Raw genomic sequence first — 22,696 nt, 5'->3', positions numbered from 1 at the left:
TTTTATTACGTCAACAGGCCTAGAAGATGAACAGATATTAAAACAGCTTGTCCTGTTTACATACAGCAGCAGGTCAAAAGTGGAAGAGGAACAGCAAGTATAATTGAAAGTAAATGTGAGGGTGACATAAAGAGTTCAGTACATGTCAAGACTATGTCCAACTACAATCTTATGCACTATCAAGCACACAAACAACTTGACTTACAGACGATACGTCCATATGCTGCAGTGTTTGAGGATGCATAATGTAAAGTGGCTGGAGCTGATATGGTGGCACCTGGGACGGGGGATACTGCCGGAATGTACCGGGGGCTACTGAGGGCATTAAGGTACCATTTTGGGGAAGTAAAGATGGCTGTTCATACACTGGAATAGGCTGAAAAAGAAGTTAGGTCATATCAATTCTTTAAAAAATTAATCTAAGTTATCAAATTCAAGAATCAATACCTTATACGAATAACAAGTTCCAGTACAAAACTAATAATATTTATCATTACCATGGGACAAGAAGAAAGGAATTTTTCCTTTAAAATGTATGTTCATAAACCCTTAGGAATTATTTTACAATAAACCAAAACAATCTATGAATTTGGTAGGCAAAAATAAAACCCATCTTCCTACCAAAGGTAAACCTGTAGAGTGGGGAGAATGTGCTGCAATCATTGTAAGTAAAAAATTTTTCATCAATGAGTCACTTACTTCAGAGCGTTCCCAACTAGCTTGATCCTTAGTCTTATACTGATTCCGTTTTTTATTACCAGAGTCGGCAAATTTTACTAAAAGGGCTTCTTTCGCTCCCCTTAGTAACTTCTTGTTAAAAATTTGAATAATTAATTCACACTTTTCTCTACTCTCCATTCTGAAAGGCAATGATAAACATGTAAGTGGCAGTCCATCATACAATGTACAATACAAAATTCATGCAAAATGTTTATGAGCTCAAAATGAACAAAATAATTTGTGAGAATTCATAACTTCATTTCTACCAGTAAAAGATTTCTCTTAAAAAAATAAAAAAAAACTCAAGAAGACTATAATTTTAACCTTATCTCAAAATACAAATGCATACTTTACTGAATAAGCTATGAAAATGAAACATAATAGCCTGTCTGAATCTCGTTTCTTAATTTACGAAATATTACTTGGGCACTTATCTTGGACTTCACCTATAATACCTTTACAGGTGCTTAAATATCATATGTAAATTACTGATCATCCTAAACTTGAATACAATTTTAATGGTGTCTGAATTCTACTGTGGGGAGCAAGTCAGGAAAGTAACCTGGCTCCTTTGAAGGCGAAGCCATTGCAATGAGTCTTGTCTGTTAAGGTTGGAGTTTAAGCTAAAATACTGAAAAACATGTCATCTACTAAGAATATATATTTTATAGTTCTTAAAAGAATGAAATGGTTCTTTTTTTTACATATTTCTACATTATACAAACCATGTCATTTTACATGTTCCTAAATTGGACATTGTGGAGGGAAAACAGATACAGTCACCCTCTGCACAGTACTGCGAGAGATGACAATCAACATAAACTAAGTATTCTATTACCACAGTTTTGAGTTTTGAATGCCTGATGCATTAGAGGACTTGAATTTCAAGTCAATGGCTCCTGTGGGATTGTTTCATATGAATAAGGTTATCTTCTGAATAACAATAGTATGAATAACACTTGGGGCATTTGCCAGACAAGTGAATATGTCAATGGAAATGCACTGGAACAGCAAGTTAAAATACTGAGAACCTTAACCTGATTTAATTAGGGAGACACTAACAGTCAACTGCTAATCAAGCACTGAAAACCAATGATGCACACTGATAAGACCCACTACCAAATGGAATACTCATGGCACCTAACTGTGCTGGAAAGATGACAAAAAAGTGCTATCAGCCCTAGTAAACATCAGGCTGAACTGTGCTGTCTTCCTGATATGAATTTTGTCATGAGATAAGGCAACACAAGAACTGATGAAAACTGTAGGTGTGGAAACCTATCAACCATATGCAGCAGAATATATTACAATAAAATCAAGGTACATATGATCACATTCGTAATATAAATGGTGACATGTACACATACTGACTAGTCTCTACTTCAACAATTTGCATTACATTCAGATTATCCCACAAAAGCAATATTGCAAAACATTTTTAGTACAGGCAGTCCTTGGTTATCAGTGGGGTTCCGTTCTGAGGGTGTGATGATAATCGAAAATTGCTGATAACCGAAAATTGGCGATTTTCAGCACTTTTTCAGAGATTTTTGCAGCATATCGACACCAGAAAGCACCGATTTTTGGTCATCGGAATCTCTGTTAGTTATGTATCTGTGCCAATACCCAATTATCAGTGCCGATAAATGGAAATCGGCGATTTTCGTCACTAGACAAGCCCAGTAAAACCAGATTGCTGATAACCAAGCCCGCTGTTAACCAGGGACTGCCTGTACTAACAATAACCTATTCACAGCATTAAAATATAAAGTTCTGAAAAAGGATCTATGAAGGATATCCTTTAATCCAACAAACAGCTGTCTCATGGATCTCATTAACTGATTTCACAAGTCTAGAAACATCATAAAACTTGCCATTAACAGAGAATAAAACTCAACTCTAAAGACAACCAAGAAAAGTTTGTAAGTCCCTAAATAAAAAAGGTTCGTATGAAATACACTGGCCCCCACAACAGTGGCTATCATGTTACACAATTGTCAGTTGATGCCCAATGTCTATCACAAACAGGCTGAGATAAGATACTCTTCTATCATCCAGGGAAAGGCAAAATAGTAATAAACCTGTTGCCCCCTAGGAAACAGTAATCTAAAATTATTCAAATGAATCAAAATAAATCCATCCAAAATCTTTCTTACCTTGCAAAACCAACACCTCTCGACTGTACATTATTGTCCCTTAATATTCGTGTAGATATGACCTGTCCATGTTGGGCAAGGAGTTGTTCCAGTTCTGCTTCATTCATTTGCGGTGGCAGGTTCGCAATATATAAATTAGTTGGGTCTTGCTCTTGTTGTTTGGCCATCTGCGCCTGAATGTTGGCTGCCTGTAAGCCTTTAACTGCCTTGTCAGCTGCTGCTGGAGACTCAAAGTCCACAAACCCATAACCTTTAAATTTAAAACATATCATTATTATTATTATTATTATTATTATTATTATTATTATTATTATTAAAATCATGTTTTTAAGCTGCAAATCTTGGATAATGATGATAATTACCTTAATATCAAAACACCTTACATAACTACACTATCACTTTATATAATTATGAAAAGGCTAATGACATAGAGAATGAAATTCAGTCAACCTATTTTCCTACATGTGAGGCTATTTTTCAAACTGTTTACTTTACCTTGATAACAGTAATAATAAAATATTCTAACTGATTAAAATAATAAGATAAAGTTACAATTACTGAGAGGAAACAAAATTTATAATCTTAACGTACAGTAGTATAAGTCTGTCAAGAGAAATAAGCTGTCCAGTATTCCTTTCAGTATTTTCATTTACATTCAGTGTAAATAAAACCTATACGACAGTATTTATAGATCTTAGGAAGGAAAACATATTACAAAAATCAATGAACTTTGCTAAGTCCACACTGTTATAACTCTGAAGCAAATACTTCATTCCATCCTAATTAAACTGAATTTCCTGCTCTCACTTACAGATTTGCATAAGATAAGTCTTCATTTTCAAAGAACTTGGATTTATAAAGAACTGATATGATTTGCTTTAAATACTGTATGTCACATCAAAGTAAAGATTGATGTTTGAATATAAGACTCTTAATAATCACAGTTCATTTAACCAGTACTAACTAAAAAAAAAAAACCAATAGGAATTTGATTATCAACCACATCTCTGTTAAAAATAAGTCAGCGCAATAATTCTTTCAATACAAACACAAATCCCATCTTATAAGGCTTCCACTTATGCCCTTAAAAACTACCAGCTTAGGCTGACTAGTGGCATGTTTCAACTTGATAACAGTGCCAGTCTGCAGTGAGACAGTAAATGCCAGAAAAGTTGTTGTCACTAGAATACAGTAGTATTTGAAGTGGGTACTAAGATCTTTAATATTACCATATCCTATAACACACCAAAATCAATTAATGTTGTTCAGTCCAGCATCATTACCCTTTAGCCCAACTTTCATCTCCAACTGAACAACAAATCCTTAATGTAAGCCCAAGTTTAAAAATGTCGTGGTGGAATGAAGATGCCCAAAGCTCTTACTGAGGACAAGCATGGAAGAGGATAGTGATGTAGACAAGGAAAGAAAAGGGAGGCTGAAAGGCAGGTGGCATGGGCAAGGAAGAGGAGTTGGTAGGAATGAAGTCAGAATCTCAACATGACAGAAGGAAAAGAGAAAATGTTCAGGATAGCACAGCACCTAGGGAAAGATAGTAAAGATGTAAAAGGGTCAAAGTATATAAAACAAATGAAAAGAGGAAAATTAAAGTTGAAAATCTAGAGGCAGTATTTTGAATACCTTCCGAATGCAGAAAATGGGCATGAAGAGGCAGATAACAAAATAAAGGCGATCACTAGAGAACTGAACAGCTAAAGAGGTTAAAAGGACCCTAAGGAAGATGAAAGATGGCACATATTAGAATATCAGAATATCAGGTAACTTCAAAGTAGTAAGAAAGCTGGGAATCCAAGGAGTATATGAAAACATCATAAAGGAAAAAAAAGAACCAGAATACAAGGGAAAAGAGCTTTACAGTAAGAGTATAAGAAGGAAAAGGAAACAAACTGCAAAATTACAGAGGAATAAGACTTCTTCAGCATGCTATGAAAATACTGGAAAACCTGGGAATTTATCAAATCAATAACTATCAGTTTAGCTTCATGCCCAAGAGAGCCACAACAACAGTAGTAGTCTTTATAATAATGCAACTACAGGAATATACCTCACAAAACTGAAGTGACTGTACCACATACTTGTTGTATATTATTAAAAGACTTTTATCACAGTTAGACAAATAATTAAGTGGGCAATTTGAAGGCAGAAGGTACCAAAATGAAACAATAAGCTAGTGATGTTGCTCTTGCCTAACAGGAGTGCACAAAAGTGGGTACCTGAGGGCTTATACATACAGATTACCTGGTGTTAACAGCAGAATCTGAGGAAAAGGTGGAAGAGCGGAATAGAGAGGAGAGGACTGAAAATAAATGTAAGCAAATCAGAGCTTAAGGTGACTGGATAGGAAATAAATGAAAAATACTATCAAGGAAGTGGCCACGTGGCTGTTAAGGGAAAAGTACAGGAGAGTGAACTCTACTGTATACTGAATGTTATGGATGGCATCACTGAAGATACTCAAATTTACAACATATATATTCAGGAAGAAAGGGGATTTGGGAACCCTCTTATGACAGACTGCCAATCTTAGAAGTAGTAGAGCTTAACTGTTACCTTGGGAACACACTGGGATGTGAAGCACAAAAGAGAAGTGAGTGAGAAGCTGCAGCATAGACAAAATAAACAGCCAGACTACTCATACATTAACTAATACAGTAGATGATACCATAGGGGAAATGACATAAGTTCCATACTTAGATTTAAGATAATAATGACAGGGAACTGGAGATGGCTTGGACATGTTCTATGCACCACCCTAAGGAGTACAGTGCTTGACAGTGTCCTTTGGGCACTAAAAGTTGGCTGACCTAGACCTATTTGAATGAAAACCACAAGATGGAAAGCTGTAAATAAGTATGTGATTTGTAAAAATGAAAGCACAGAAAAGACGTGGTTTTTTCGAGGCACTTTGTGGCATACAGTATTGGAGACAATGATAAAACCAGATGCTCCCCTTACTGAAATCAGGAACATTAGTAGACTCTCATAGGGTTTGTACAACAGAATAAGCCCCAATTGAGAGACTAAAATTGGTGCAATGCAAAGTTAAAGGTGCTGAATAGTAAGGTAGGACAAGACCTAGGGAAATAAATGACAAGAGAGTTCCTAAAACCAATGGAACCTCTCAACATGGGAACCATGAAAATCAGTGTTGCACAATCTCATGTACCATGCAAGGCAAACTGTGGGTAAAACCTTTCAATGAGGAGAAGCAGCAAAACTGAAACCAACTGCATCAACAACTTTTTAAAAATAAATCTGCTATCGTATGACCTCTCCAAAAAATGTCTGAGTCCATATCAGTCCCCTAATCTCTAATGTTATTAGGAACATGTCTTGGGAGACATGAAAACTAGGCCATGGGATTGAGGAGTGTTACTGCTTAATTCTTAGTTCAAAATTCAGTTATAAATAAAAAATCCATAGCAGTATGCTATATAATACCCTACTGTAATTCCTGCAATTGACAACAGCTGTAAAACCTTCTTTTCGTACTTTATAAACTTTAATGCACAAAAGGTCAAATGAAAAAATCAAAGACTTACTACTCCTACAGTGCTGGTTCAAGCTTACATAATACAAGGTCTTCAAGATGTAACAGTTTAGGCAAAATTCAAGACTCCCAATCTGCTACAGAAATAAATGGTTACACTATTTAATAACAACCACAACTTGTAACAAAATCTAAAACTCACCTTTGCACTTATTAGTATTTTTGTCTAAAATGGCCTTCGTTGATATGATGTTTCCATATCTGAAATCCAAAAAATTTCTGATATAGCAATAATTTAGAATGTATACAAGAATTTCTAACAAAGAACAAAATGTACTTTATCTGCTAGTGATCTCAAGCTGATAAAAATTTTGAATTAAGTTACTATTTAGCAATATCATTGTGTTAACAATTTCCAGTTACATTACAATCACAGTTTTACTTTTTAATAGATTTCCTAGTGTAATGTATTATATGAAAATTGAAAGCTGAAGCAACTGACAAAGGTAATTGGTGCCACAGTGGTGATTTAAAAAAAATAGGTTAGTGTGGTTTGTGGTGCCACTTTCTGGATTATGAATATTAAACTTAATACAATATATTTAAATGAACTACTAACATTAGAATAAAACCCTCCAATTTTATATATGCATTGGAGCACATGAAAAACAAACACTTGAAGGAACAGAAAGACTGACAATTAGCAAAATCATTCAATAATCTACTAACTCTTCACAAGGAATATAGGAATATGCATATAATGACATGAAAGCTCTTACCAAAACGACTGCTTTTCTATACGATTTCTATGAGCATACTATAACTTTAGGATATATGTCAGCATCTTCTTTCAAGGGAATATGCTAAATAAGATAAAAAGCAAAACACAACACAATTGATCAAATTTGGAAAAGAATAACATATGCAAGCATCTTCTGAATTGATCATGTAAAATAACTAGAAAATTACATGAATTAGACAAACCTACAATAACACAACATCAAAAAATGAAACGAGATTTGTTTTATAGTGTGAGATAAAATAAAAATGAAACCATAAACTGGTTAAGTAAGGTAGGTTATCAAGAGTAGCTGTAGCAATATTTCTGTAATTAAAATCATCAACAGTGTGAATGCTACAATACCAAAAAAGCAATGAATGATATCAATCATGGCAAAATTTGACAAAAACAAAAATTATCTGAGAGGAACATGCAGAATTCTATGAAGGAAGGAATGCAATAGATTGGAATATAGAATTTAGGCCAAAGGCCAAGCGCTGGGACCTATGAGGTCATTCAGCGCTGAAATGGAAATTAGGAGTACTGTAGAAAGGTTTGAAAGGTGTAACAGGAGGAAAACCTCGCAGTTGCACTATGAAACAAATATTAAAAGAGGTTGGACAGCAAAATGAAAGAAAGAGGTTGGACAGCAAAATGAAAGAAAGACTATGAATGGAGGAACAGTAAAAGGAATGAAAAGGGTTGCAGCTAGGGACCGAAGGGACACTGCAACGAACCATGATTAATACCTACAGTGCAACACATGAGGTGCACTGACAGTACTACCCTACTGGGGATGAAGGAAGGAAGGAGTGAGGGGATTACCCATTATAATGGTTGCTTTCACTAGTTAGTCATATGAAAATGTAGTTTTTAAAAGCAGAACATTAGTCCAATTTGTGGTCTTCCCAAATTCTGGACCCTACATTTCTCAATTAAAAGAAAATGTCCTGCTAGATGGACAGCAGCATCACACTTGTGCCCTAGGTGATCTTGGGTTCCACACTGATAGGGCCTCACTTCCCATTTAGTCCAAGTCGTAACTATGAGCAATCGGGTTGGGAGGTGGGACAATTTATGTAAATGTTGGGTTTGTATTGATAAAAATAGTTATTTTTTTTTTAAATCTACATTTTCAAAACAACTCCATCATCATAACAGTTTAAGCTGGAAGAATAAGCTGTTTTAGAAACCCTTATCAACAGCCAATCAGAACCCAAGACCTGAATTAAGAACATCAAAGAACCCAAAGCTCTAATATGAACTGAGTCATGATGCAAGTTTGAAACCCAACAAAAATATTAAACTTAATAATCCATAATTCCAAGTCTACACAAAACTACCAGAAGATGAGGTGGAGGGGCCTTACATTAATACACAAAATTTGGGTCAATGCTGTCCATATAAACCTGCTCAATGCCCACATAGGCTCGCATATATAAGACATATCCAGTATTCACTTGTTTGGAACCATAGCTTAAGCAAGAACCACTGCAGTAAAATCTCTCATAATCAACACCCTGAAGACCAAAGGGTTGCCAGTTATTTGAATTTCCACGCGAGAAATCCTTCTACAATGCAATAATCTGCACCCTAAACTGTCATTTTGTCATTCATTACCAATAGGCAATACTGTACATATTTTTTATTACTGTACCTATTTTTTATAGTTTTATTACTATATATTTTCTAACATAAGAATTAGATGATTGGCTATTAGGGCTTTCAAATCTGTTTGTCTGATTAAAAGGAAAAAAATAGAAAAAAGCTGTCCAAAGAATGGCAAAAAACAATGTGCTCTCTCTCTCTCTCCTCTCTTGACATTTTGAATTTAGTGGCAGTTGGAAGAAAAATGTGCAAATTGGCTTGAGAGTTCTGGTTGATTAAATACAGATACAAGTAGTTTACTGTACATCAGGTCACAAAACATTACCTTTTCAGCACAATGCGACAAATAATTTTTTATTCTAACCTTAACCATTCAATCTAAGAACTTTATGCATCAGCTAAGCATGAAAGTTTAACCTAAAGCTAATGATTCACATTTACCAAAAGAATTTTCAAGTAGGTTTAGAATTTACACCATTGTTACCTTTATTAAATGTTTCATGTAGATTTAGAATTTACACCAATTTTACCTTTATTAAATGTATATGTCCTGTAAAAAGAACATGCCATAAGCTGGTGTATCAGTCAAGGAACCAAATAAAAGAGGGAGAGGTTGACAAGCTGACTAATGGACAAACAACACCACAGTGAGCAATAAACAAACAAAAAGAGAATGCTTCACAGTATGTACACAGCATACTAAATCAAGGTACACCATAGCTCCTGCAATGCCATTATACTATATTTATTTAGTGTGTCAGTCATGTGTCGATGATGCATCTAAAGGTTTAGCATATTTGTATGTAAAAACATGCAACTCATCAGGATTTTTTCCCTAGGAGACACACGAGAGGCAAATACTGATTATTTGGGTACGTGTTAAGACTATGTAGCACAGCCATCAATCACTTAAACACAGGTCTGTACCCAAGCAACAACTTATCTCTTGCTGGCGCTTCTAGGGATGACCTGTAAGAGGGACAGCTTATACTTTTCCATGTCAATGTGGATCACTGGAGGGAAAAGCATACAGTTCTTCCCAGGCAACCAACAAGATCCTCTTCATTACAAAAATGTGAAGGATGTACAGTTTGGTTCTAGTTACCTGTACATAGTATTAAATAATTAATTATTATTATTATTTTTTTTATCACAGTCATCCTATTCGACTGGGTGTTTTTTTTTATAGTGTGGGGTTCTGGGTTGCATCCTTCCTCCTTAGGAGTCTATCACTTTTCTCACTATGTGCGCTGTTTCTAGTAGCACACTCTTCTGCACAAGTCCTGGAGCTACTTCAGCATCTAGTTTTTCTAGGTTCCCTTTCAGGGATCTTGGGATCATGCCTAGTGTTCCTATGATTATGGGTACAATTTCCACTGGCATATTCCATATCCTTCTTATTTCTATTTTCAGGTCTTGATACTTATCAATTTTTTTCTCTTTCTTTCTCATCTACTCTGGTGTCCCATGGTACTACGACATCATTGAGTGATGCTTTCTTCTTGATTTTGTCAATCAATGTAACGTCTGGTCTATTAGCACGGATCACCCTATCTGTTCTGATACCATAGTCCCAGAGGATCTTTGCCCGATCGTTTTCTATCACTCCCTCAGGTTGGTGCTTGTACACTTATTACTGCAAGCTAGCTGTTGGTGTTGTTGTTATTATTATTATTATCATAAATAGTTTAAATAGACCACTGTACTGACATTCTTAACTCTAATGGGCCTGGTGGGGAGGGTTTATTCATAATGATTACATTATATCTTATTCAACATAATTCAAATTACAGTACAAATTTTTGTAGAGGCAAGTTCTTAACCTTAACTACTGATCATATTGCCAACAACTCTGCTGTGGAAACAGATACATTACTGGGTAAAGAAAACTGGCTTGTTTTATTGCACAATACATGCTACAGCAAATCCAGCACCAGAGGAAGACATGTATGAATCTGTATAGATTGCATAATTTTGACCTTTACATTTCATACGTTTTATTGTATGTTCTTGTGACATTCAGGGGTATATGCAGTTTTTAGCTGTATGGTATAAGTGTATACAGACACAAATGTTACACATAACCCAAGGATAGAGAAATTTTAGTGTTGGAGGTAGCGTTATGATCACATTTACTGATTCAAACATTCTATTAGCTCTGACTGGGAATAGTGTTGAATGATTGTTTATAAAACAAAAAAAAAAGTAAGTCTGACTGAAACACTCTTTACTTGGTGGGTCGCTTGCCTGAATCTTTATTGCACTTCTTATGGCTAATAAGTCTCAGTGAAGGGGGAGAAGAGGTTTGCCACTTTCTCCTGTACCGATTTACTTGAGGATAACTTGATACCCAAGTACGGACTCTGGGTCTTTCATTGGACTGGAACTAAACTTGTCAATGGTGCCTCCAATGCCAGGCCAATTATTTAGATCCCAAGGTTGAAAATATATAGGGCAGTTCCTTTCTACAATAACATCAGGGTTGTTGTAAATTCCCCAAATTGTATGTGACAGTTTTCATCAGGTCAAACTCACTGCTGCTTTCAGCTTTTACATATGCTATTCACGTGGGTACCAAAATTTAAGCCTAGACTTTTAAAGTTTGGTTAATAAGTACTGTATTACACTTTTAATTCTTAGTTCCATATAATTCATTTTTTTCGAAGTTGTATTACACTTTTAATTCTTAGTTCCATATAATTCATTTTTTGCAAAGTTTTTATAAAACATGACAACTTTTGTTTTTTCTACAAAAAATGGAAACCTACTGGTCTGTGTGTCAGCTTTTTCTAGGGCAACACTGAGAAGACATAGGTTTGAGGCAATATACTGAAATATCATCCAAGTATAAACCATTTCTAAATCCTCTTGGTAACTGGCTTGCAAGGATGAATAGCACTCTGCTTAACACACTTCCTGTGGTACATCATCTTCTAATCTGTAGAAGTTTGAATGTTTATCATGTATTCATAAATGCTAAGTGCAATCTATAAGTAAGTTTTTATAAATACAATAAAGGTAGATGGTCTCCGATACCACTGATATACAATATCTTTCAATATAATACATCTGTAAGTTGTATCATTCCTTTTGAATGCTGAAAAGTAAGGAATAGTTATTTCTGGAACATCAACATCCAATTATTATAGGTTTGAATGCCTATCATGTTCGTACTTGAAAAGTCCAGCTGGTAAGAAAGATTTTTGTAAATAAAGGCAAGTGGCTTCGTAACTCTTTGACAAGCAATGTTTTTAATATTACATGCCTCTAAATTGTATCATATGGCTTTTGGATGTTTAAAAATAATGCAAAATAAAAAATAGTTATTTGCTACACTAAAATCCTCTGAGGATATGCTCCTCTTAACTGATCTATGAGATCAAGTGAAGGTTTATTTTCCTATGATCCCTATTTGGATGGGTGATACTGATGTTCAAGGACAATGCCACCCCTGAATTTGTCATTACTTTAGAGAAAACTTGTTAGGCTATAGGTCTATAGTTTGATTGTTTACTGGGATCTCTTACTGGTTTTGCCATTAGTAATTTTTTTTCCACAGTTGATTATAAAATTTGAATGGATAGCTTTTTCCTTAAGTGCTGCCTTAAGAGCAAGAGCCCATGACAGTACAAGGCTGGCAGTCTTCAACCATAAACCATTTATTATAATATGTATAAATCCTCAGTTTCAAAGTTTACACTTTTTCAATTCTGTTTTCCTTTAATGCTCTCTGAAGTATGAGTTAAGGTTTGCTTACAGCTAATATATTCCATGAGATTTCTTAGTAGTATTTGATATTCCAGATATATAATGCATTCATTGCCCATTATTTACTAAAGCATGTTTTGGTGGTCTTATGCACAATCCATAATTTTTTTCTAAATTTCTGCCAAATCTCTTGTAGTGTAATCTTAAGTAAGACCAAGATACTTTGGGGAGGAATCTGCCACCTTCAATATTAGCACCATGGATCATCAACAGTTTTGGGGATCTTTTAAAGGTCCAGGGGTATCTAAAATAAGGTATCTAAAATATTTAGGGCTATCTATCCAATATCTAAAAATAAAAGGATATTTGAAAAACTTAAAGAAACCATTAGCAGTCAACATCTAAATGTATCCTCCTACCCTATCCAAAAGTAAGGCACCAATGTTTTGAGGGTGGCTTAAATGTACAAGACCAAGCACATTACATGAATACAATAAAAAAATGTAATCATCTAGATAGGCTAGCTAGACAAAATTCTAGGTGTCCCACAAAACCAGACCACTTTTGGAATCCATGGGCCTCTTTTCAAGAGACAATCAGGTCTCTGAGATATTATCATGACTAGCATATTGATACCTCTAAGGTCTTAAGCATTACCTGGTTGACAGACACACAAATCCCATTATTGGCTTTCAAAACTGACTCCAATCCCAGCAATACATCAATTCAATTCCTATGCTAAAAGGACCAAATCATCTACAAGTTCCAGCCAAGATTTTGGAATCACACGAAAAAAGTCATCCTCATTTTTAAATATTCCTTCCCTGAAACCTACTGTTATTTCAGCCACTCTACCTAGATCAGGTAAGCAATATCCTTTCCTCCAGATGATGTTATGGATCCTTTCCTGCAAATAATGTCATGGAGATAAATTCCTGCTTAGCGAGGGGTCAGGGTTCTTACATATACTGTACATATGCTTCCTGGTTAGAAAAAACAGAGCTGGCTTTTGTGAGATTCTCAGCTTCTCAGTTGTGGCATATGGTCATGAAAACCATATGCAGATATTAAATCTTAGTTCTTCATACAGGATATTGTGATGGATTAATGAAATCCACATTGCTAATGCTTGGCTGTCTCATTTGGATAAAAAGTATAGATTCCAGTAAATTCCATTGACATCATTAGGAATTGATATTTGGTTCAAGAGAAGCTATCAGTCACTGGTTCTTTAGGTATTCAGCAACTGATCTGATTGGTTGAAAGAGTGGTAGTTAAGACTGAGGCCCTTCTACATTGACCAGGAAAACTGTAAAAAGTGGAACAACTGGAACAAGTCTTGTTTTTATGGTGCTGAATCCAAATCATATTAATTTACTGATATATAAGTGCCTGTCAGCAGAGCATTCTATGGTTGATTGTCTATGAAAGATCAATGGAAAATTAGAGTTCTTCACACTTGTAACTGCTGCCTCTCAAACCTGAAGAGCTTTACAGGACTCCACTTAAAAAAGTGGAAATCCTAACAGCCCACATATATACCTTGTGATGGGGACAAACCAACTGACAACTAACACTACTGACAGACTAAAGGACTAGTTGTTCCTCATGTCATTGTGGTTGATAGCACACAACCAATACAGTATCTGGTGTTGGGCAAATATGGAACTTCATACTAACTGATAAAGCTTGAAGAGAGATCAAGTTATTTTACCTCTGTTTTGAACACCATGCTTTTCCTGTAGAAAAGTACGTGGTGAAAAGGCTTGTAGTTTTCCCAAGCCCTTCAAAATCTTGTAGTGATGAGAAACTTTCATGTTTGAACCAATATGGTTGAAAAACTTTCATGTTTGAACCAATCTGGTTAAGTACAAATTCCTTAGTCAGCATGGTTCCAATATACATACTGACCTGGAGTTCAGAGGATATTCAACCTTGTACCCTGGCCCTAAAGGAGGCAACTGGATTCTGATAGTACTGCCCACTTCTGCCACCCATTGCTAACACAGTCAAGTCACAATGCACAGCCACTGTTGAGGATCCTGGCACTGAAAAAGCCAGCCCAGTCATAGATCCATTCTCCATATGCAAGAGTACTGACTATGTCCCTTGTGCTGCCAAGATGTACTGCAGCCTCAGACAAATGGTTTCCTCAAGTGACACTCCTCAGGGCAGAAGTTGGCTTAGGTTGCTAGTGCAGCCTTTGATAGCAGCACATTCCAAACTACGAGCCTGGCCCTCTCTAAAGATAGTCAGCAGCATGACTGCTGCAGTGATAGATACTGCCCAAGCTTCATCATGCATCATACTACTATCCTGAAACCCATCTGTAGCACAGTCTTGACTTCTCTGAATGATCAAGATCATGAAAGTTCTCTAGCACCAATACAAGTTCTTGATATCAAGAAGATTCTCTCTTGGTAGCACAGATGACACAACCTATAAATCCTGATATAGAAGACAACACATTTGCATCAAAGTCCAATTGTGCCCACATCCTAAGTCAACAACATTACCCAGCATGGGATCCTAAACTGGCCTTGTTCACATCTGTTGGTCGTCTTTATTGAAAACAGGACCAGTAGCCTTTTGAGATAATTCTTTCATCATCATTTACCTTAGAAACCATCCTCCTCTTCCTTGTTATGAAAAGCAAGCAATGATTAGAATCCACAAAATAATAAAACTAACAACCATCTAACATCTGTAGAAGTTGTATCATTCCAAATCTCACTAAAGCTAAAAATGTTAAAGATAGGAATAAACTACAAACCCACATACTAGTGTGTGAAGTAAAAGCCATTTATCCACAGAAGCACCTCATACAAAACTACTTGTTACAACTGCTGGCAAAATACAGTAAATTCAAAGGACGAACAGAGCATATATTTTCTTCTCTGCAATAAAAGCACTATGTATATTTAATTCTAAGGCAGAATACCTAGACTACTGCTTGCTAACTAGTTATTCATAGACATAACCACAGCAACAAGTTATCAAAGGAGGGAGTCAGAGACCAAGAACTGAATACTCATTCCTCAAAACACTTAATGCATTACAAACATATGATCAACCAATTAAAGCAAGCAGAGAAACAACTGCGTTAACAAGGAAACAACTAACACATCCAATAATCAATAACTTTTCAAAGGCCAAAATTAATTAAAAAATAACTGGAGAATGAAGAACTGGAAAAGGTTACACTGGCTAAATGAAAGCAGTGTTTATTGTGAAATCAACCAAACATCATACTTCACTACACTACATGCAGAAAAGTTGATGAAAACCACTGAGATTTCACTAATTTTGCTAAACAAATACAAACAGATGACAAAAAGCAAACAATAATTACTTGATTAAAGAGAAGTATGAATAAGAATTGTATTAGAAAATAAGAAGTTAAGGATACAATATATAGTTCTGTCATCAAGCTGGACACAAAAGAAGTGAGGTTCTTACCTGCCTGAATCCAAGAATCCATGCGGGCACATGCCAAGTGTGACTGTCCTGCCAGCAAATAATCTTCTACTTTTAATTTGGGAACAGAATGTCTATGATACGAGAAGACCACAAAATGGACTAACATAAATGATGGGTTTGTTACAGAAATCTAAATTTATGACTTGTTCCCCCAGAACTGACATAACGAGGGAAGAAATGAACATCCTATGCATTTTCAACAAAAGCAGCATTGAGGAGTGTATCACAAAACAAAGTTAATGTTACTCTCTTATGCATGGATGGTACGTTCAGTACGCGACAAAACACACTGCAGTTCCTTAAATAACGAAATTAAAACTATAAAATGTTACTGAATACAAGCAAAACTAATGACAAAAAAAAGATACCAGCAAAACATAATGAACTTTTAAAGCAATATAACGAGAGAATGAAAAGGCCATTACACAAGGGCTTGACAACAAATGCACTCCAAATGCAAACATAAAAAGTGACTCTCAGGATGTGAATCAGTGAATTCCCAATCCTAAATGTTTCTCTATTCTTCTGAGAAAACCACTGGCACCAAATTGCAGTTATTTCAGTTTCAAATGGACCTTATTCACTGCCTACTAGCAGACAAAGGTGTATGGAAAATATTTTCATTAGTACTGTACCAGAGAAAGGTGCAATTACAGTGCTTATGCAATGACATATAAAATAGTTAATTGAATAAAAAAGAGAAACCTTTATACACAAGACAAGTGGTTGTCATTTACTTTTTACACATATCAACAAGATCCTTGTCAGTGGTGTCTGGAGTTAAGCCACGGATGTAAAGGTTGGTTCTGGAAAGCTGTTCTCCACCATAGCTACTGGCATGCGAGTGTTGCGAAGGAGAAGCAGCCGAATAACTACTGCTGCTCCCACCCCCACCGCCGCCACCGCCTGCACCACCACTCCCTCCACCTGTACTGCTTGACGTCGGCGTAGTAGTTGGGGAAACGCCAGTTACATGACCACCTCCTCCCCCACCACCGCCACTATAGGTCTGAAAAACCATAAAAGAATATAAAAACACTGTTGTGATCAATCGAAGTGCTTAAAAACTATTCAAACAACAAATGCATTAAGTTTCACAGTACCTGAACTGCCTCAAATGATCTACTTGCTATTTACTGTATAAACTGAAACAGGATCACTACTGTAAAACAAGGAAATAAATGTAATCTTTCAACTGTGACAATTCTAGCCTTACAATAATAAAATTACTAAGTACACCTTCCTTCCTAATAACACACAAATACCCATCACACACACAGTAGTACTAAGCAATGAGTCATGTGACCTTAACATCAAAATCTTTGCCTTAGCAGTAATGATTTGTGAGTACAGTACAATATTATGCTGTCAATCTTTGCAGAAATATAAAAGGTTTCTGGTTCAATGTCATCGCACTTATTCTGCAGACTCCAAAGCCCAAGTAAATGCGCTGATCACTTTACAAAGCTTTATGCACTACAGTACTCTCAGTCTCTTCGTAGACCTTATGTGACCCACTAGTGCTCGCACTGAACTTAATCATAAGGCCTAATACAAGAAATCAATAAGTAGAGGCATTAACAATTCACATAATCCTCTCCTTTTGTCCAGGCTGTGACTGACAAGAGTGGGAACCTCAATTCCTGGACTCCATACAAGGAGAGTACATTAAGCCCTGATGGTATATTTTTTCCCAAGGGGGACTCAAACAGGTACAAGATTCCACTAAACAAAAAAAAAAAATCATGTTTTGTCCAGTTCTAAGAGTTTTAGTTCAAAATAATTCACACCAAAGATAATGAAGAGAAAATAAAACTGGTAACTTCTAGGACACAGATCATAATGTGCAATATTCAGTAAAGTACTAGGATGTCTTCACAAAGAATATGGTCTATTGCACTTAAACTATGAACCTTAGTCACTTCTACATATATTTCAAGTATCTGTGCACTAAGCCTCAAAATTATGGGATTTTTTTTTATGTTCCCTCACTGAAAATCTAGCCAGCACAAGCAACACAAGAAATCATTTGGTAACCAGTGCTGCCATCTGCTGATAATGCCCTTTAAACTAAGCACTAAAAACTGTTAGCGTTTAATTCTTTCCATTACTGTACAATAATTGTATTATTTTGTTCCTAAATTCTTCTAGGCATATTTTTCCCCAGCATGCAAAAGAAAACTCCAGATTTAGCACTTAAAGACACTGAGACGGCATCAAGCCTCTGAGAAAACTTCACAGTTCACGCACTGCACTTTAATTACTCACACTAAATAGCTTCCTTTGTATGATTTGTATTTTCATTTCGTATGCATGCTGCTTTTTGTTCTTTTCTCACCTTGGTATTTGTACAACTAAAGAAAATACTTGCAAAATTCACTGTAAATTTTGCCTTAAAGAAATTACGTACTTGAGAATGAGTCTTCAAGAAAAATATAAGGAGTCGTATGGCATGATAGAGTGAGTAATGAATGATATTGCAAGGAAAACTATGGAGGTTCCATATACAGATGAGATAATAATGAAAGGGACACAGAGATGGCTTGGACATGTCCTTCACACAATCCCTGAGAGAACAGCAAGTGAGAGTGGGGGCCCCAGGAGAGTTAGAAGATCAAGACCTGATTGGATGAGAACTATGAGAAAAGAGGTTGGAGATAAGTACATAAGGCATGAACAGGATAATTTCACAAAGGACCCCTTACATTATGCAGTGTTGAAGGAGTAGACAGACAGATAGATAGATAGATAGATATATAAATATAGTATATAGATATACATATATACAGTATATATATATATATATATATATATATATATATATATATATATATATATATATATATATATATATATATATATATATATATATATATATATATATATATATATATATATATATATATATATATATATATATATATATATATATATATATATATATATATATATATATATATATATATATATATATATATATATATATATATATATATATATATATATATATATATATATATATATATATATATATATATATATATATATATATATATATATATTCTTTTAGTGCACAAGTATAAAAACTGTTCCAAGTCCATAGTAATCAGTACAAGTACTGAGCTACACTGCTTATTAGAACCCTTTAATCTTCTCTATCAGCCACAATCTATATTCTAGGTTATTACAATGCTAGTTATAAAGCCACAAACTATTTGCAGAACCCATTTCCTTTCCAGATTTTTATTATCCCACTATCAACTGCATTTTCTTAATCATGACATTGAACATACAATAGACCTGTGGCAACTATAGATTACTGTATTAACTAATATATTTCTTCCTTTCCCTTCAACCAACCATACTCATAGATTTTCTTGATTATATTCTTCAGCCAAAGCCCTCTTATTAATTTCTTTGCAGATAATCATCAGGGATATCAAACTACTTATTGGGCAAATTATTTCATTTTAGAGAAGCATAAAAATTGCTTTTCCTCAACCACCCAATTCAGTTTTTCTGGAGCTCTATAATGTGGGTGAACATGAGTTCCCATCTCCATCCATAACTAGGTGACAGCATCAAAGGCCATTCCATCTCCAGAGTATACAAGGAATTTCCTACATTCTGTCTTACGAATGCACTCATCTCTAATTCTTCAAAAACAATCATACATCCAAATACAGCTAAGATCCTCTTATTTCAACTAAAGACTTGGTATCTTCCTGCACTTTAGCTTCCAAATCACTAGTCACCCTCAACCTACAGACTCACAGTTCTCATCCAAGAAGGTCTAGGTCTTCCAAGGTGCTCTCACAGGAGGCAGACTGACATGATCACATACAATCTCTAAGCATGAATACCTTCTTGGAGAGTGAAATTCTCATGAAAAAAATGTAAATACAATATCAACAGACTTCTACCACTTCAGCAGAATCTTCAGTAAGTAACTGGTGAAGTGAGGCTTCCACAGATTTAGAAAATCCTTATCCTGTTTACCAGAAAAACTTTACATAAAATCCCTTGAGACCAGAAAATCTGGCCTTTTTCTACTTTGGCCTGAGATACAAGAAACAAAAGAATCATGGAAGCAGTGTAATTAAAACCACCATGCATCCTATCAAACAGGTTGGCACAGTGAGAGTTGTCTTTTATCCCAAAATACTGTTAGAGACATATTCTCTTTTACAAATTTAAAGTATTTAAATCATGGGATATGGGATACTGAATACAGTACATAAAGAAAGGATTATGATAAATATCTGAATGGAAAAGAAAACTTACACAGACCAAATGGCTATGGAAACAAAAAAAATAAGGTCTATACTGACACACAAATATGGCAATAACATTTCTCTCCAATGACTCAACTTTGTATACAGTACATAAATTCCCCTGTGAACAAAATCAAGATAGTCAAACCTGATTTAAAGTGTTCCTTCAACCAAATTCAAAATACACAATAAGCAACAAGTCCTTTCCTTTATTTCCAATTTAAGGGCATTCCAGTTTGCACTACTCTTACTGTATTATGCAAATTACAAATCTGGTACAGTATGGTATACTGTAATATTTAATTTCATCATTGTCAGAAACACAAATGCATATAATTGATATTTTCCATTAGAGATCAATTACCTAGCAAACTCAGACAGAAAAGGAACGAAATATTGCTTTTTTTGCAAAGTTTTGTGCCTGAACTAGTTTTAAACAAGGTCAAGCATCACTTCTTTTCTGTTTACTGTATTAACTTTCTTAATTACTATATAAAGCATTGAACTTGAACCCAAAGGACTGCTAGTTTTTTTTTTTTTTTTTTTTTTGACAAAACCTAATTAATTGTAATAAAGCCTTTCCCTGTAAAACAGACCTAGCTACAACAGGACGCAGTGAAAGAAAAAGTTCCATGCAGCATGGCCAGTCCATAGTCTACCATCCACCTGCAAAATCTTTCATCCTCTTGTCGATCTCAAACTGTATCAGACATGTGCAGTATACATCCTAAGTCTACACTGTCTTCTGTCCCAGTTTTTTTTATTTTCTTTTAGCCCCTTTTTGCTTCAGTTGTCAGCGTAGTGTCATATCACCAACACAACCTAGTGGGTACACCCTATTTCTCTTTTGGCATTCAAAACCTTTTTCATTTATTCTGTATCCTGGCCTGACTTGATTAGAATAACTTTTGCCCATGTTCAGCTCTTATCCAAGATTTTCACCATTTCTAAATATTAAGTATGCGTCTAGTGTCTCCTGCTTTTATGTATTGTTAGCTTAAGGTAAAGTTCTTTGTATCCTTATTCACTGTAATAAAGTATTAACACCAAAGGTGTAGGCAAGTGTCAGGGCAAGAGTTGTGATTGCCCAAGTAGGATAAACAGGAGCAGGGTGATTCACAGACACAACATGGTAGCCAAGGTCAAGAACACTGTAACAATCAAGAGGGCGGGATCAGACATACACAGAAGTAACCGGATACAAAGGCTACTCACAAAAATGCCACAACATTGCTAGCTACCAGCCAAAAGTAACAATGTGTAAATAAATCATGAAATGCCATGCATCGCATTGTGCAAATGAGATGAGACAAAAATGCACAAATAATTATAATCTATAAACTGAATGTAAAAAAGAAAACACTTGGTGGCCTATGGACAAACTGCCACACACCTTGACATGAGCAAGGTGCACTACCATCAAAGCATGGAGTTTCAGTGGATTTAACTTTTAAAAATAATGCTTGCGTTGCGCTCCTTTTCAGTCTTAACATTCATTTCATCTATGTATTTTATCATGTTACCATCATGCTTCCCCCTTCTTATGCTGACATTGTGGAAATGTTACCTTAAGCTGCAGCATTCTGCTCTTCCCTCATGGCAGGCAGCATGTGTATGACAGTACTGGACAGCTTGCAATTTCAGTTTCTTTCTCTCTGGTTTTGAGGCAGCCTTGTACAGTATGTGCCTCTCAAGTCTCACTCAAGATGCATCGCATCCAGATACTGATTTTCTTCCTATAGGGGGGTGTGTGTGGGTGAGATTCAATCCTCAGGATTATGTCCCATACTTTTCTGTCTCTCTTTCCTTCAGATATTCACATTGCCACTGGGAACAGGGTTCAGGCTTTGTCCACTGCTCCTTCATTCCAGTACTAGGATCTTTGTGCAAGGGATAGGGTGTTCTCTTGATTCATTACACAAGTGTTTGATCCCCAAACTGAACAGCATGGAAATTTTGTGTATGAGTGTTTCTCTTTATAATCGTGAGTTATCCTTTCAGGGGACACTGGGCAGAGGACCATAACCTATCTCCATTCTGAAAATTCTGTTTCGTCTTTCCTTAGTTTGCCTAAAGTTCTGCTGTGGATGGCAATGCTCCCCTTTTCCAATGACATCCTTCTGACCCAGTTCTCTACCCTTATCCTTAATATCTATGTATTTTCTCTGATACATCCAATTTCTTGACCCCCAGTTCCCAGTTTTGTTGCATCTTGTACAACCTCCATGCAGAGTGCATGCCTGAGTCCTATTTATGACTTGGTCATGCCCTGACTTCTCTTTGTTTGTGTTGACAAGTTTCCCCAATGTCAGAAGGTTGCAGTTTCTGCCAAAGTTCAAGTGATTCCTTGCCTACCTGTTCCAACTGACTGTTAAGACACTTTCTGAAAGCGCAAATAACCTCTACATTTGTTGAACTTCTCCCACTAGTTCATCCATCCTCTTGGAGAGCTGTTGCTGCC

The 22,696-nt window shown here is 35.6% G+C and overlaps 1 protein-coding gene across 7 annotated transcripts in view; it reads right to left on the bottom strand.

Moving 5' to 3' along the window:
* Nucleotides 1–22,696, bottom strand: part of shep (alan shepard) — a 213,753-nt gene that overhangs the window by 11,448 nt on the left and 179,609 nt on the right. For 4 of the 7 annotated variants that reach the window (XM_067086199.1, XM_067086194.1, XM_067086195.1 and 1 more), the window contains 5 exons: nt 16,699–16,970; nt 6,587–6,645; nt 2,877–3,126; nt 622–859; nt 206–376 (listed from right to left, as the gene is read on the bottom strand). In XM_067086199.1, coding sequence (XP_066942300.1) covers nt 206–376; nt 622–859; nt 2,877–3,126; nt 6,587–6,645; nt 16,699–16,970 — 990 coding nt within the window. The remainder of the gene's footprint in view (nt 1–205; nt 377–621; nt 860–2,876; nt 3,127–6,586; nt 6,646–16,698; nt 16,971–22,696) is intronic. The other 3 variants (XM_067086197.1, XM_067086198.1, XM_067086200.1) reach the window with 1 other exon arrangement.

This window comes from Macrobrachium rosenbergii, chromosome 42, assembly GCF_040412425.1.
Source record: "Macrobrachium rosenbergii isolate ZJJX-2024 chromosome 42, ASM4041242v1, whole genome shotgun sequence".
Lineage (NCBI taxonomy): Eukaryota > Metazoa > Arthropoda > Malacostraca > Decapoda > Palaemonidae > Macrobrachium > Macrobrachium rosenbergii.
Note: the sequence above shows the minus strand (reverse complement) of the source record. Positions and strands in the feature narration are given on the sequence as shown.